Genomic DNA, 11,266 nt, shown 5'->3' with positions numbered 1-11,266 from the left:
TTTTGTTACTGGTGCAGTGCTATGAGTTATGGCTCATTGCAAACAGTCAATCCTCTACTTTAGGACTACAGAATATCTTCAGAAACAAAATCAAATGAGCCACTTTTACATAACATATATATATTTTTTAAAATGTCCACAGTTGTTGAGCACAAACAAGGAAAAGTTTCCATAAAGGAAAAAGAAAAATCCAAACCAGTTTTTGGTACACGAATAAATGGCTGTTGATCCTTTGGCGATAAAAATCCCTTCATTTGACTACAGCTTGCAGTCATCTAGAAGCTTCTTCCATCTGCCTGTTGATAATGTTAACCACTTTGTCAATAGCTTGTGTTTAAGTTCTGTTAAAGCTGTATTTGGTCACTCCTAAATATCTTGATGACCGTATGATTTCAACATTTCTGTGATACAATCACTGCCTTCCGTACCAGAGGAACAGAGCTTACCCACAGCATGACACAACCCCTACCATGTTTTACTGAATGTTCTTTTTCTCATGGTCTCAACATCCTGTCTCTAAACAAACTGATGCTCTACATTCTGTGGAGCTCAACTTAGTCTCCCTCTGTCCAACAAACACTTTAATTTTTTTCTTCAGGCCACAGTGATAATCACACTTTAGTTAGATGTGTGTTGACTTTGATTTAAAAAAAAAAAACATCACAATTTTACCTACAGATGTGAGAAGTTCATACAGTTTTTCTTTTATGTCTAAAGTGCGGAAGCAGTTTGAATATTTATCTTCAGTTTTTTGTCTTTTCTCCCAGGCTTTCAGACCTGGGTGAAACAAATGTTGTCTGTGTGTGGAAATTGTTTTTATCTTTTGCTGAATTTCTTTGTTAAATGTATCTGTTGGATCTTATTGTTATTTATTTATGTAAAGCACTTTGGTCAACCCAGGTTGTTATAAGGTACTATATAAATAAACGTGACCTTGACCTTTATGTATCTTTTTTCTTAACTTTAACACAATTGTAGGCTTGTAGGTATGTTGGCATATTCAGAAGTTAGAGTACTTCAAACATCAAAGGCTAAAATTATCATCATCAGTATCATCATTATTCTTATTCGTATTAGATTGATGCTAATACACAACATCAATTGTGTAAGTAGAGCTTTTAACTGTACAAGTGTCCACAGCCACATACCGCTGTGTAAAATGTGAATAAAAACAGAAGGCAGTGATTTGCAAAGCTCTTGAACGAAAAGTCAGCTCTGACCAATTTAAGACCAAACAAAACATGTTCAGTGTAACATCGGACAAGTTTAAAACAGAACTGAAACGTATCTAAAATATTTGCAAATGCAAAATATGTGTAGCTTGTATCTTGTTAAATCAGTCTAAAATCTGTAACTGTTTCCTTATTTGATTTAGTTGTATTGTGATTTAAAAACCTCCTTTTTCTTTGGGTAAAACAAAAGTAAGCTCTAAAATGATGAGAATATTCTAATATAAACCATTTCCTTACACAATTGTACATTTGACTTAGATTCAGAGAGCAGTGCAAATAGTCGGGATTACAGGTTTAAAAGGAAAAAAAATGTTGCAGATCAACTCTGCGATCATTTAGGCTACATAGATGGAATCAGTTTGAGGAGCTTAAGTCAGGATTCAGAGCACAATGAAACAACACTGTTGTCTGTGCTTGTCCTGCTGGATATCAGTGCTGCCTTTAAAATAATCAGTCAGAACATTTTATGACAGAGATTTAAAAGCATGTTGTTGGGACTTAAATGAACCACTTTAGGCTGGTATAAGTCATATTTATCTGTTACATTCTAGTCTGCTCATGTTCACAGTGGGTCTTCCTCACACACCAGAGTTAATCATAGAGTTCCACACGATTCTATCTTTGGACCCATACTTTTTACTTTGTATATACTTTCATAAAATAATATTACACGACAGCATTGCAAAACCAATTAAACCGATCAGTTGGTTATAGGCTTCAAACGTGTGTTTACACAAATGGAGCTCTGGATGACTTTAAGTGTTTCAGACGACACTCCAGGTGGTATTACCTTGGCTTTCAGTACCACCATGGGGAAAGTTTGGAACCTTGGAGTTATTTTTCACCAGGATCTGTCCAGGATTGACTCATATCAAACAGGTGTCTAGGACTGCCCTCTATCACCTTTGTAATATTGCCAAAATTATGAATCTACTGTCTCAGAGTTTGAAAGCCTGCTGATCCAAACTATATTTGTGGTTCCTTCGAGTTTTTAAAAGTAAAATGGGAAGCAGAGCCTTCAGTCAGCAGGCCCCTCTCATGTGGAACCAGCTGCCAATTTAGCTTCAGGAAGCAGACACCCTCTCTGGATTAGGCATAAAACTTTCTTTTATATATATATATATATATAGTTCATAGTTAGGAATGGCTCAGGTGATCCTGAAACATCCCATAGTTCTGCCTTGTAGGCCTAGACTGCTGGGGGACCTCCCATGATGCACCTCTCCTCACTCTGCTCTCTTTACTCTCCATGTACATACGACATTATTATTGTTGTCATTAACTTGCGTTTCTCTTTCTCAGCAGGTATCCCTGCCCTGGTGTTATGGTGCTTGTTGTCCATTCTTTACTATCCTCTTTTTTCTTCTTTTTTTTCTTTTTCCATTTCACAGGACATGAACCAGACGAACTAATCTAAGTTTTAATTAATTTTTTATTTGGGTGGATTATAATTGGACAACAATGAAATTGATAATAATTGGCTTCAATTGGACTGCATCTTTAAATTGCCTCAAGGTGGCTTTTGCTGTGATTTAGATCAAACTAAACTGAAATAAGTTGAAGCGAGAAACTCTAAAAGTATTCTGTTTTTTCAAAAATATCGTGATATTTACAGTAGAGCAGATAAAACAGATTTGGGATCATAAATAGCTGAATTTTGGAGGAAGCCACGATACCTTGGTAAAAGAGTGTTTCCACTAAAGTACTTTAGTGGTGAAAGAAGACTAGAAGAGACATTACAGTTTGTAGGCAAATATAACTGGTGAGGAAGTTTAAAGACAAAAGAGAAATGTATTTATTTTTATTTTTTCTTTGGTAATCTGTGGGGAAACGTTACATTGGCTTGGTTTGAATCACTTGCATCACTTCACTGGTTAAACATTCCTGTTGAAACAAATTTTAAAGGTTGGCGGTTCAGTGCAGGGTACAAATATCACAGGCCAGAATGCTATTGCTTGGCCTCTGTGTTTATCTTTAACCTTTCTGTCCTTTGCTTTCTTTACACTGATTATTGTTTTTGTTCCCCCACAGTGTCAAGCTTTACAACTGCATGTTACAACTGCATTTCTGCTAACCAAAAGCCTTGTTGGTGAATATGAAAAGGAAAATACATTTGATGTACGACTGTGATATGTATCATGGAAAAAAACACACACAGATCGACAGCATGGACACCAATTACTTTGGCTGTTATTTGATTTGGAGGATTGGGACAGATCAATTCAGAAAAAAGTGTCACAAGAAGATAAAGGAAAACAAAAGAAATAACCGGTATCACAGCAGGGTACAGGACACACAGAAGGAACTGCTTTAATGCAAACGACAGATGGAATAGGAAAAACAGTCGTCCTGGTGAGACAAATATTCTAACAGACTCTAATGTAACAATTAGCACCAAACGTCTGCAATGGGACACCCGTTACTCTGTCTGTGATACTCAGTCTGAAGTTCAGCTATGGGCTCAGTCGGCTGGTTGTGGGAGCAACATCAGTATTTAACGTACCAGTGTTTTTCTCTGCCGTTTGCGTTCATATTTTATTTTCTTGCTAAACGAGGACTTCTCTCCTTAACTTACAGGTGGGTGTAATCAAACCTGCATTTTCAGTTAAATTTGCTTCTTCATATACTTTGCCTCATATGTCGTATGAAACAGCAATATTTCAAGAAAATCTATAGTATAACATGTATGGTAACACCTGTATTTAGTCATGTGTTTAAGTGAAACATACTTAGATTCTGATTTAGTGATATCTACTTTGAGCCATTGTAGTTGGTTATAATTACAGCTGTAACTATGTAGATTAGATTTCTACTACATGAACATCTTTGAAATAGTGACTTGGTATTCATCTTGTTTTGTGTCCCTTAAATAAATTCTCTTAACAACCCCCACGTCATGGATTCAGTGAGCGAAATAGATGGCTTTTGAAAAACTTCTCATCAGTGAATAATCTGCATGTCACTTTCTTGGTTTATCGTTTGGTCCCTGGTCAGGAAATATGAGGAAACAGAACTTCACATCTGTGACCTTATAAAACATTTGCTTTTGAACAAATCAACTTCAGCTCCAGGATGTTTTTAGACTAAATCTGTTAACCCCTAGAGGTGGAGATGTTGCAACAAGCAATTTTTGTTTTTTAAAAAAAATTAAATAAATGACAGTCGACCAACTGAGTGGGTAATTGAAGCTCTGGCAGTCAACATGAATTCCTATCCACAGGTACCTGTTTGTTTCCATTGGAGGATGTGTCCTTGCGATTGTCACGATGGGCGGATACTGTGTGCTCCTGTTCACCTCCTGCTTTGTCTTTATTCTGCTTGTGTGCTCCCTGGATCCCCGCTGTATCCACGCATGGACATTTAGGATCCAGATGCTGTGGCGAACCTTCTGGTATCTGTTTATACAGTACAAAGAATACTACCAGTGTGAGGCTGTCGACATCAGGTACTTATCTTGAATACATTCATTGCCATCTAGGTGGACACCTTTTTAGGGAAGATCCTTATTTGATATTGAGTATATGTAACCGCTTCATCATTAGAAAAACATCTATCAAAATGACATTAGTGACCTGTACTGTTGCAGGGAATTAAATATTAATTTAATTAAATCCATAGACTGACAGCCCTCATCCTGTGTAATCGTTTCTGCACATCAGTACATTAAAGCAGAATTTGTTCACCTTAATAAGATGGTGGACTTAACTTGAACATTTAAATTAATACAGCTTGCAAGCTCCTCCCCTTCCCTTGATTAAAACACTAACAATCTGAAATCTACCTGAGTGCACAAAGTATATTTTTATCCCCCTTCAGACCAAAAAAAAAAGTTCTACAGCAGCTGTTCTGAGGCTTTCAACCACTTAAAGTGTTTTTCATCCGCAGACTTGATTTGATTGACTCTGCACTGCAGACATTCAAGCTCAGAGTACTCCTGTGTTGTCTAAACTGAGAGAAGTTTTTTTGTAATATGACTGAAAGCTCTACAAAAACTATGAAATTGTCCTGGATTTGAGAATGAATGCTTTATCTGTGCTAAAAGACAAACTCTGAACCTGAGGCGTCGGATCTCTTTGTGCTCTACACTCTGCGTTTGAACCTAAAATGCGCTCTTGCACTTCCAGATTGTTCTTGGCTCAGAGAATCACCTGTGTCCATGGACCTTGAGGAGAAAAGCGTTATACTCACATGGAACGCTTCATCCAGAAGGAGGGCGTGTGTGATGCTACTCCCTCTCCTCAGCTACACCCTCAGTGGAGGAAATCAACCTCCGACCTCCACCCAGTCCACTCCGTGTGGTCTTGCTAAAGCAGGTACAGGTGTTAATGCTGGAGTGGGTTAGATGCGGTCTTATCTGTTTCCTGAAACATAACGCCCATGAGCCCTTGCACTCTCCTATCCTTTTTGACGTCCTGTGGATTTGGTGCCAACAATGCAGCAGGGCTCGGCTTTCAGGAAAATTCATCAGGAGACTCTTGTGCAGGATGGAGGGGACTCTCCGGTGGAGATTTTTGGAGCACAGAGGCATCGAGCCATATTTCAGAATCCGCCCGTCGATGGAATGTAACAACAGCCTTATGGCTGCAAAGACTGGTTTATAAAAGGTGCAAACATTTCCCGTTGTTCATGTCCTTTAGTTTTTCACTGTGGTGGCATGGTGTACACCTGGGTCACTTTGTGGGGTTTTTAACCTGGGCAGGAACAGTGAAAGCGGACCATCATATGCACAGGTATGTGGGCTCAAAATTCAAACCAACATGGAGGAAACTGTACACTTTTCTAAGCTGGATAAACACCCAAATGATTGTTACTTGCATTGTTATAACAGTGGATGCTGAGAAATACGACCGGTTTGAGACTTTTGTCTTCAACAGTTATTGGTGTGTTTCCTCTCGTTAATCTAATTCTGCTCTTTATCTTACTAAAACTCAAGTAGTGTTGCAAGAATTAAGAGAAAAGTTGTAATCAAACAAAGCTTGGTTACCAGTAACAGAAAATAGGATTACATCGACTGCTTGTCTTTAGTGTTCTAACAACACATTTTTCCTCTGCTGTTCTTTTGATAATATAACTGGATTTCTGGGATAAAAGCAAAAGAGAGCTTCTTGACAGGAATTGCTTTAAGTGATGGTTTAGTTTCTGAAAAAGTTGGGTGATGTGTAAAATTTATGTATATAAAAAGAAAACACTGTGGATGTGAATCATTCTAAAACCTGTATTTAATTGGCATTAGTAGATGCAAAGACAACACATTAATGTATTAAACCGATTTCTTTTAATGATACTTCAAATCTATGGATATCATACATCTGTAGACAATCTATAGTCATCATGAACTGAGTAATGGTCTGGATGGCAGCTTTTAGCTGCTTTTCCGTCCCTGCTGCAGTTCTGCAGAGCATAACCACTCTTACCAAACCTCTCATAAACATCACCAACAGCTTTTCTGGCACACGAAACTCAAGCATGATGGATGTTCATTGCTCTTCCAGTAAAAAAGACAGAGAGCCAAAGTAAACCAGTGACTCGTGAAGAAAGACCCAGATATTTTTTTCAAATTAATTCTGGGCCAAAACAATGCAATAAGGCCAGAGGAGGGAAACACATTCATCAGATAGCAGCGGATTTATACCGCCCTCTGTTGGTTAAAAAAAGAAAAGAAAAATCAAAGAATATTTTAGGACCAAAGAAAACCAATAAATATGTTCAAATGGTTAAAAAAAAATAAAAATCATACATAATGTGATCATATTTGCTGTGTACTGGCTGTCTCATTTATCTGAAGGAGTTTCATTCTGTAGTGAAGTCTCTCTTGATTCTTTCCACAAATTACTGGCAACAATGCCTAAAAATAACAAGAGTCCAAGGTTTCTGTTTGAGATAAATTCCTTCCAGCAGTCCTCTGCTTTGTTGATGTCCACTTTGTAAATCTAAGAAAGTAGCAGAAAGTTAAAAAACAAAACAAGTTATGGAAAACCCATGTTTCCAAACTACTGAACTCGTGAGGTATTTGGCGGCGAGTGTGCAGGTTACAAATTACAACGCTGCGCTCCTCACCTGATGTGCCAGGTGAATGGCCACAGTGGTCAGTGCAGCGTAGTAAGGGACAGTCTGTCCCGCGTTGACCCCAGCTACGACCAGTCCTGACATCATGGCCACTGTGAAACCACTCAGCCAAGGTTTTGTTTGCTCCTGGAACTTGAGTGCAGTGGATTTGACTCCTACCTTTATGTCATCCTCTTTATCCTGATTTTTACAAAAAGAAGAGGCAGTTAAGACACAACCACCAGACTTTTATCAATCTTATGTCTACCCCCACAGTTACTGAAAATGACGAAAGCTGTAAAATACAACCTGTGGACTATAATCCTTAGAAGTTAAAGTAATAGTTTGCATCTGTAGGTTGCAAAAACAACCTACAGCTCATATCGTGTGCATTTCTGTCTTAACTGCCCTTTTTTTGGAAAAAAAAAAAAAAAAAAAAATTCAAATAAACAAAAGTCAACTTAGTGTTCTACATATAGTCCATGGAAATAAATAGCCAGAAATCCACATTGTTCAGTGGAACATGGAGTAGGACAGGGTTTAGCCAAACCAAACACAACTGTGTGTTTCTAGACCTGTCAATAGATTTAGTCAAGATAACTGATACCCAACAAGGGTTCCGAGTTTGGCTGATGAGCTCAAAGTTTCACTTCTACTCACTTTTAGATCTCTGCAGCTATGGTAGGGGTCTGATTTAAAAACAACTGTCTCAATTAAACGTAGACGCCTGTATCAATGCAATGTTGTTTTCAAAAAATGTAATTCATTCACACATTTACAATTAGTTTTGCAAGTTTACTGCAGTGTCCAGTGTATATTAATATAGTTTTATATCGATACATCTCAGATTACGACGTAGTAAAGCTGACTTTAAATGTAAATATTAACCACTTGGACTTTTTTTTCCATCCTGAGTGAGAATTGCTGCTTTAATCCCCTACATTTTAATGTCATCTTGGCTTCTCTTAATCATTTTATATTTTTGCCATTAATGTCATATATATAAATATTTCATTGACGTCTGGAAAGCGCTTTTATAGGTGTTTTTACATTCTGTTTTATTCCTACATTTGTGCCTTTATAGTTTTGCTCTTTGCTCCGTTAAGTACCCTGAGTTACACTTCTGGTTCTGGGTAAATAAAGATGATTTGAGTTGAGTGATGACTAATGTGATCCAAGATTTTAAATAATAACAAAAAGCATCCTCTAGGGCAAGAAAGCCTTACAATACTCATATGAAACAGAACAGATCCCACTACTCCACCTGATGAGCATATATTGTGTCATATATCAGCGTCCACATCACTCCTGAGAAATACAGCGGGAGGCACACGGACCAATCACAAGAGCCCTTTACAGCAGACCAGCCGAGTAAAGCGCCCCAGTTGAAAGTAAGACCTAAAAAAGAAAGAGGGAACAGAGTGAAGTAAGACCAACATTAAATGTGTTGATGGGGGAAAAGTTAACTTTAGAGGCAGAACACAACAGATTCCTTACAAACAGCACATACCCAACGCAAGCTGCGGCCAATAAGTGATCCTCTTCATCAGCGGGTAAGTGATGACAAGAGCTAATGAGGATGCACCCAGAGCGATGCTGTCGGGGGGAGGGGGTGTGAACACAATGTAAGTATCTCATCTACAAATTTTTGGGTAAAGAAAAGTCTTAGAAATGGCAGTGTTATCCATATGGAGACCCAGTAGTTTCTGTCAAACATAAACAGTTGATTATTACTCCGTCTGCTGTAACGGCTACGCTGGACTACTGTGGGATGGTCCGTTAGCTCCAGGGTGCACTTCCTCAGAGGGCTCAAAACTTTCCATGCGAAAACGGAAGGTAATGCTTCTTTTCTATCATGCAGTAAGGGAAAGGCTCTTACGCTAAAGTATCACGGTTTGGTTTGGCAATTTGACAGTAGAGTCAAAAGCTAAGATCAACCGACTTACACAGAAATCCATCAATATCGTGCGAGTCAGCCAACAAAATCTTAAGGGTATTTTTCAACTTATCATATTTACACAATCTCAGACACAAGGTTCACTTCAAGTACAGCCTCTCCTATGAGACCTACAATGTTCCTCAGAGGAGACACACAACAGACCAAAAATATGACGATGGTGTTGCTGTCCTTTCGTTCTTGTATTGATCACAGATCATTGGTTTATATGGCGCAAAGTGCGCAAACTTTAAGAGGAGCATGGGGACTTTATGAACATATGATTTGTTGTGTTCCAGCTGTGATTTTTATACTGCAGACACTGTGATGCCCAAGGCAAATTTAAAGTTAGGAAATTAAATCTAGCACATGTTTTTTTTATGCAAGTAAACTGAAATAAAAGCTTGACGGATCTCTATACAGAACCCCAGAGTACACACACATCTTGTGATTACCTGTAATAGTTGAGACACAAAAGAACTCCAAGTGCAAGAGAGAGCTGCCCTCCAAGGAAAACGAGCGCCTGCATTTGGGATACCTCCCCTGATGCAATGGGTCGAGAGGCTGTCCTGGCCACCTGTGTTAAAAAAAAAAAAAAAAAAAAAAAAAAAAAATCAACACTTCCAATGAAACAGTATTGAAAATGAGTGAGTATTTTTATGCTTTTACGCAGCAAATAGTAAAGTGTTTTTGACTGTGATTATGAGTAATGATGTTGCAAATTTGCAGTTATTATCACTTCATAAACACTGTATTTAGTCTTAAATTTGTATGACTGGTAAAGATCTTGTAGTAAGTGAAATCAACATACAACTTACTCAAAGGTGCATACGAGCTCTGATACCACCAGGTAAAGATAAAACTACAAAGTATTGTAGTCAAATGTAACAATTAACAAATCCAAAACTCAACAATATATGTAATTTCCCCTTTTTTTCTGTTTTGTTTTTTTGCAAACAGCTGCCTGTTGGTCTCATATACCTGTTTGTCGAAGTCTTTATCCCACATGTCATTGATGGTGCAGCCGGCCCCCCTCATCAGCAGAGCGCCTGTACCAAACAGAGCAAGCATGCCCAGATCTGGAAGGTATCCAGGCTCTGCAGCTAGGGCAATGCTCCACGTGCATGGCAGGTACAGCAGCCATGTCCCTGTGAAACAAATACAAGAACATTCAACAAAGGATAAACGTTCAAAGAAAAACAGAAGATGTGATAACTTTATCCAGCTATTTCTAAAAAGGCCTTCTATTCATTACAAACAAAAAATACAACTAGAGTGGTTGTTTTGTAACAAAACCCCAATTATTCAAGGTTTAAATTTGCAGAGTCTTTGAAACATCAGTTTAATGGAAGTAGAAGACGAACAAAACTAAACCTTCTAACTACACAGCATGCGTTTTCATTCTTCAGTAAAGTGCCTTAGACGGAAAGATGCGACTTCGATTAAGAATGAAAGTACAAACCAATAGGTTTATCAAGCCTCATCAGTCGGAGGTATGGTTGGGCTTGAACTGGTGCCGAGTTCACAATAGCAGCAGCTGACAGACTGAAAGACCTTCCCCCATTATACTGTGCAACTCGTATTCTTTTGGAAGGGTTAGGGTTAAGGGTCTGGCTGTAAAACCGTCTTCTCAGCACTCTGGACTCTAAGCGGAAGCCATTTATATTCGTCGTTGCTTCGTTTAGAATGAAGCAGCTTGACAGGGTGGACAGGCGGGGATGACAGGTTACACAGCGACCATTCCTCAGGGCGGTCAGAGTTAACCGTCTGGTCAGCTTGGCGCAGAGCATGGCGTCCCTTTTAGCTCACATGAGCCTTTACTTTTTCTACGGCCAAAAAAATAAATAAAATAACCTTGAAGAAAAGAAAAATATATAAAGACTATCCAACTCGGAAGTAAGTGTAGGTCGGAACGATACAATGGACCCTGCAGACTGTTATGGTCCGTCCATTATTGCTGCTCCGGAAGAAACTTCTGCAAGCGGAACTAATCAAAATACTTTCATTTATTATAATTCAACAACACCTTCAAACAGTCTAGAATAATTATAAA

General features: G+C 38.4%; 2 protein-coding genes across 2 annotated transcripts; one reads left to right on the top strand and one right to left on the bottom strand.

The window, feature by feature from the left end:
* The first annotated feature begins 4,498 nt into the window (after positions 1 to 4,498).
* mboat4 (membrane bound O-acyltransferase domain containing 4) lies at positions 4,499 to 5,799 on the top strand. Its single transcript, XM_075468844.1, has 3 exons — positions 4,499 to 4,677; positions 5,373 to 5,565; positions 5,671 to 5,799. The coding sequence occupies exons 1-3, from the start codon at positions 4,499 to 4,501 to the stop codon at positions 5,797 to 5,799; spliced, it is 501 nt and encodes a 166-aa protein (XP_075324959.1).
* Positions 5,800 to 6,488: 689 nt separating this feature from the next.
* Positions 6,489 to 11,170, bottom strand: coq2 (coenzyme Q2 4-hydroxybenzoate polyprenyltransferase). Its single transcript, XM_075468962.1, has 7 exons — positions 10,676 to 11,170; positions 10,195 to 10,361; positions 9,669 to 9,790; positions 8,788 to 8,873; positions 8,542 to 8,675; positions 7,290 to 7,478; positions 6,489 to 7,162 (listed from the first exon to the last, which is right to left on the bottom strand). The coding sequence occupies exons 1-7, from the start codon at positions 11,001 to 11,003 to the stop codon at positions 7,004 to 7,006; spliced, it is 1,185 nt and encodes a 394-aa protein (XP_075325077.1). The 5' UTR covers positions 11,004 to 11,170; the 3' UTR covers positions 6,489 to 7,003.
* Between the last annotated feature and the right edge of the window lie 96 nt (positions 11,171 to 11,266).

Source organism: Odontesthes bonariensis, chromosome 6, assembly GCF_027942865.1.
Source record: "Odontesthes bonariensis isolate fOdoBon6 chromosome 6, fOdoBon6.hap1, whole genome shotgun sequence".
Taxonomy (NCBI): Eukaryota; Metazoa; Chordata; class Actinopteri; order Atheriniformes; family Atherinopsidae; genus Odontesthes; species Odontesthes bonariensis.
Note: the sequence above shows the minus strand (reverse complement) of the source record. Positions and strands in the feature narration are given on the sequence as shown.

What these genes read in the sequence shown, in the direction of transcription:
- mboat4 (XM_075468844.1), top strand. Translation starts at nt 4,499, where the DNA reads ATGGGCGGATACTGTGTGCTCCTGTTCACCTCCTGCTTTGTCTTTATT. An exon ending in TGTGAGGCTGTCGACATCAG is followed by an intron (nt 4,678 to 5,372) that starts GTACTTATCTTG and finishes TTCTTGGCTCAG; the next exon opens with AGAATCACCTGTGTCCATGG. An exon ending in GTACAGGTGTTAATGCTGGA is followed by an intron (nt 5,566 to 5,670) that starts GTGGGTTAGATG and finishes CCAACAATGCAG; the next exon opens with CAGGGCTCGGCTTTCAGGAA.
- coq2 (XM_075468962.1), bottom strand. Translation starts at nt 11,003, where the DNA reads ATGCTCTGCGCCAAGCTGACCAGACGGTTAACTCTGACCGCCCTGAGG. An exon ending in GAGGCTTGATAAACCTATTG is followed by an intron (nt 10,362 to 10,675) that starts GTTTGTACTTTC and finishes TTTGTTTCACAG; the next exon opens with GGACATGGCTGCTGTACCTG. An exon ending in ACACAATATATGCTCATCAG is followed by an intron (nt 7,479 to 8,541) that starts GTGGAGTAGTGG and finishes TGTAAAAATCAG; the next exon opens with GATAAAGAGGATGACATAAA.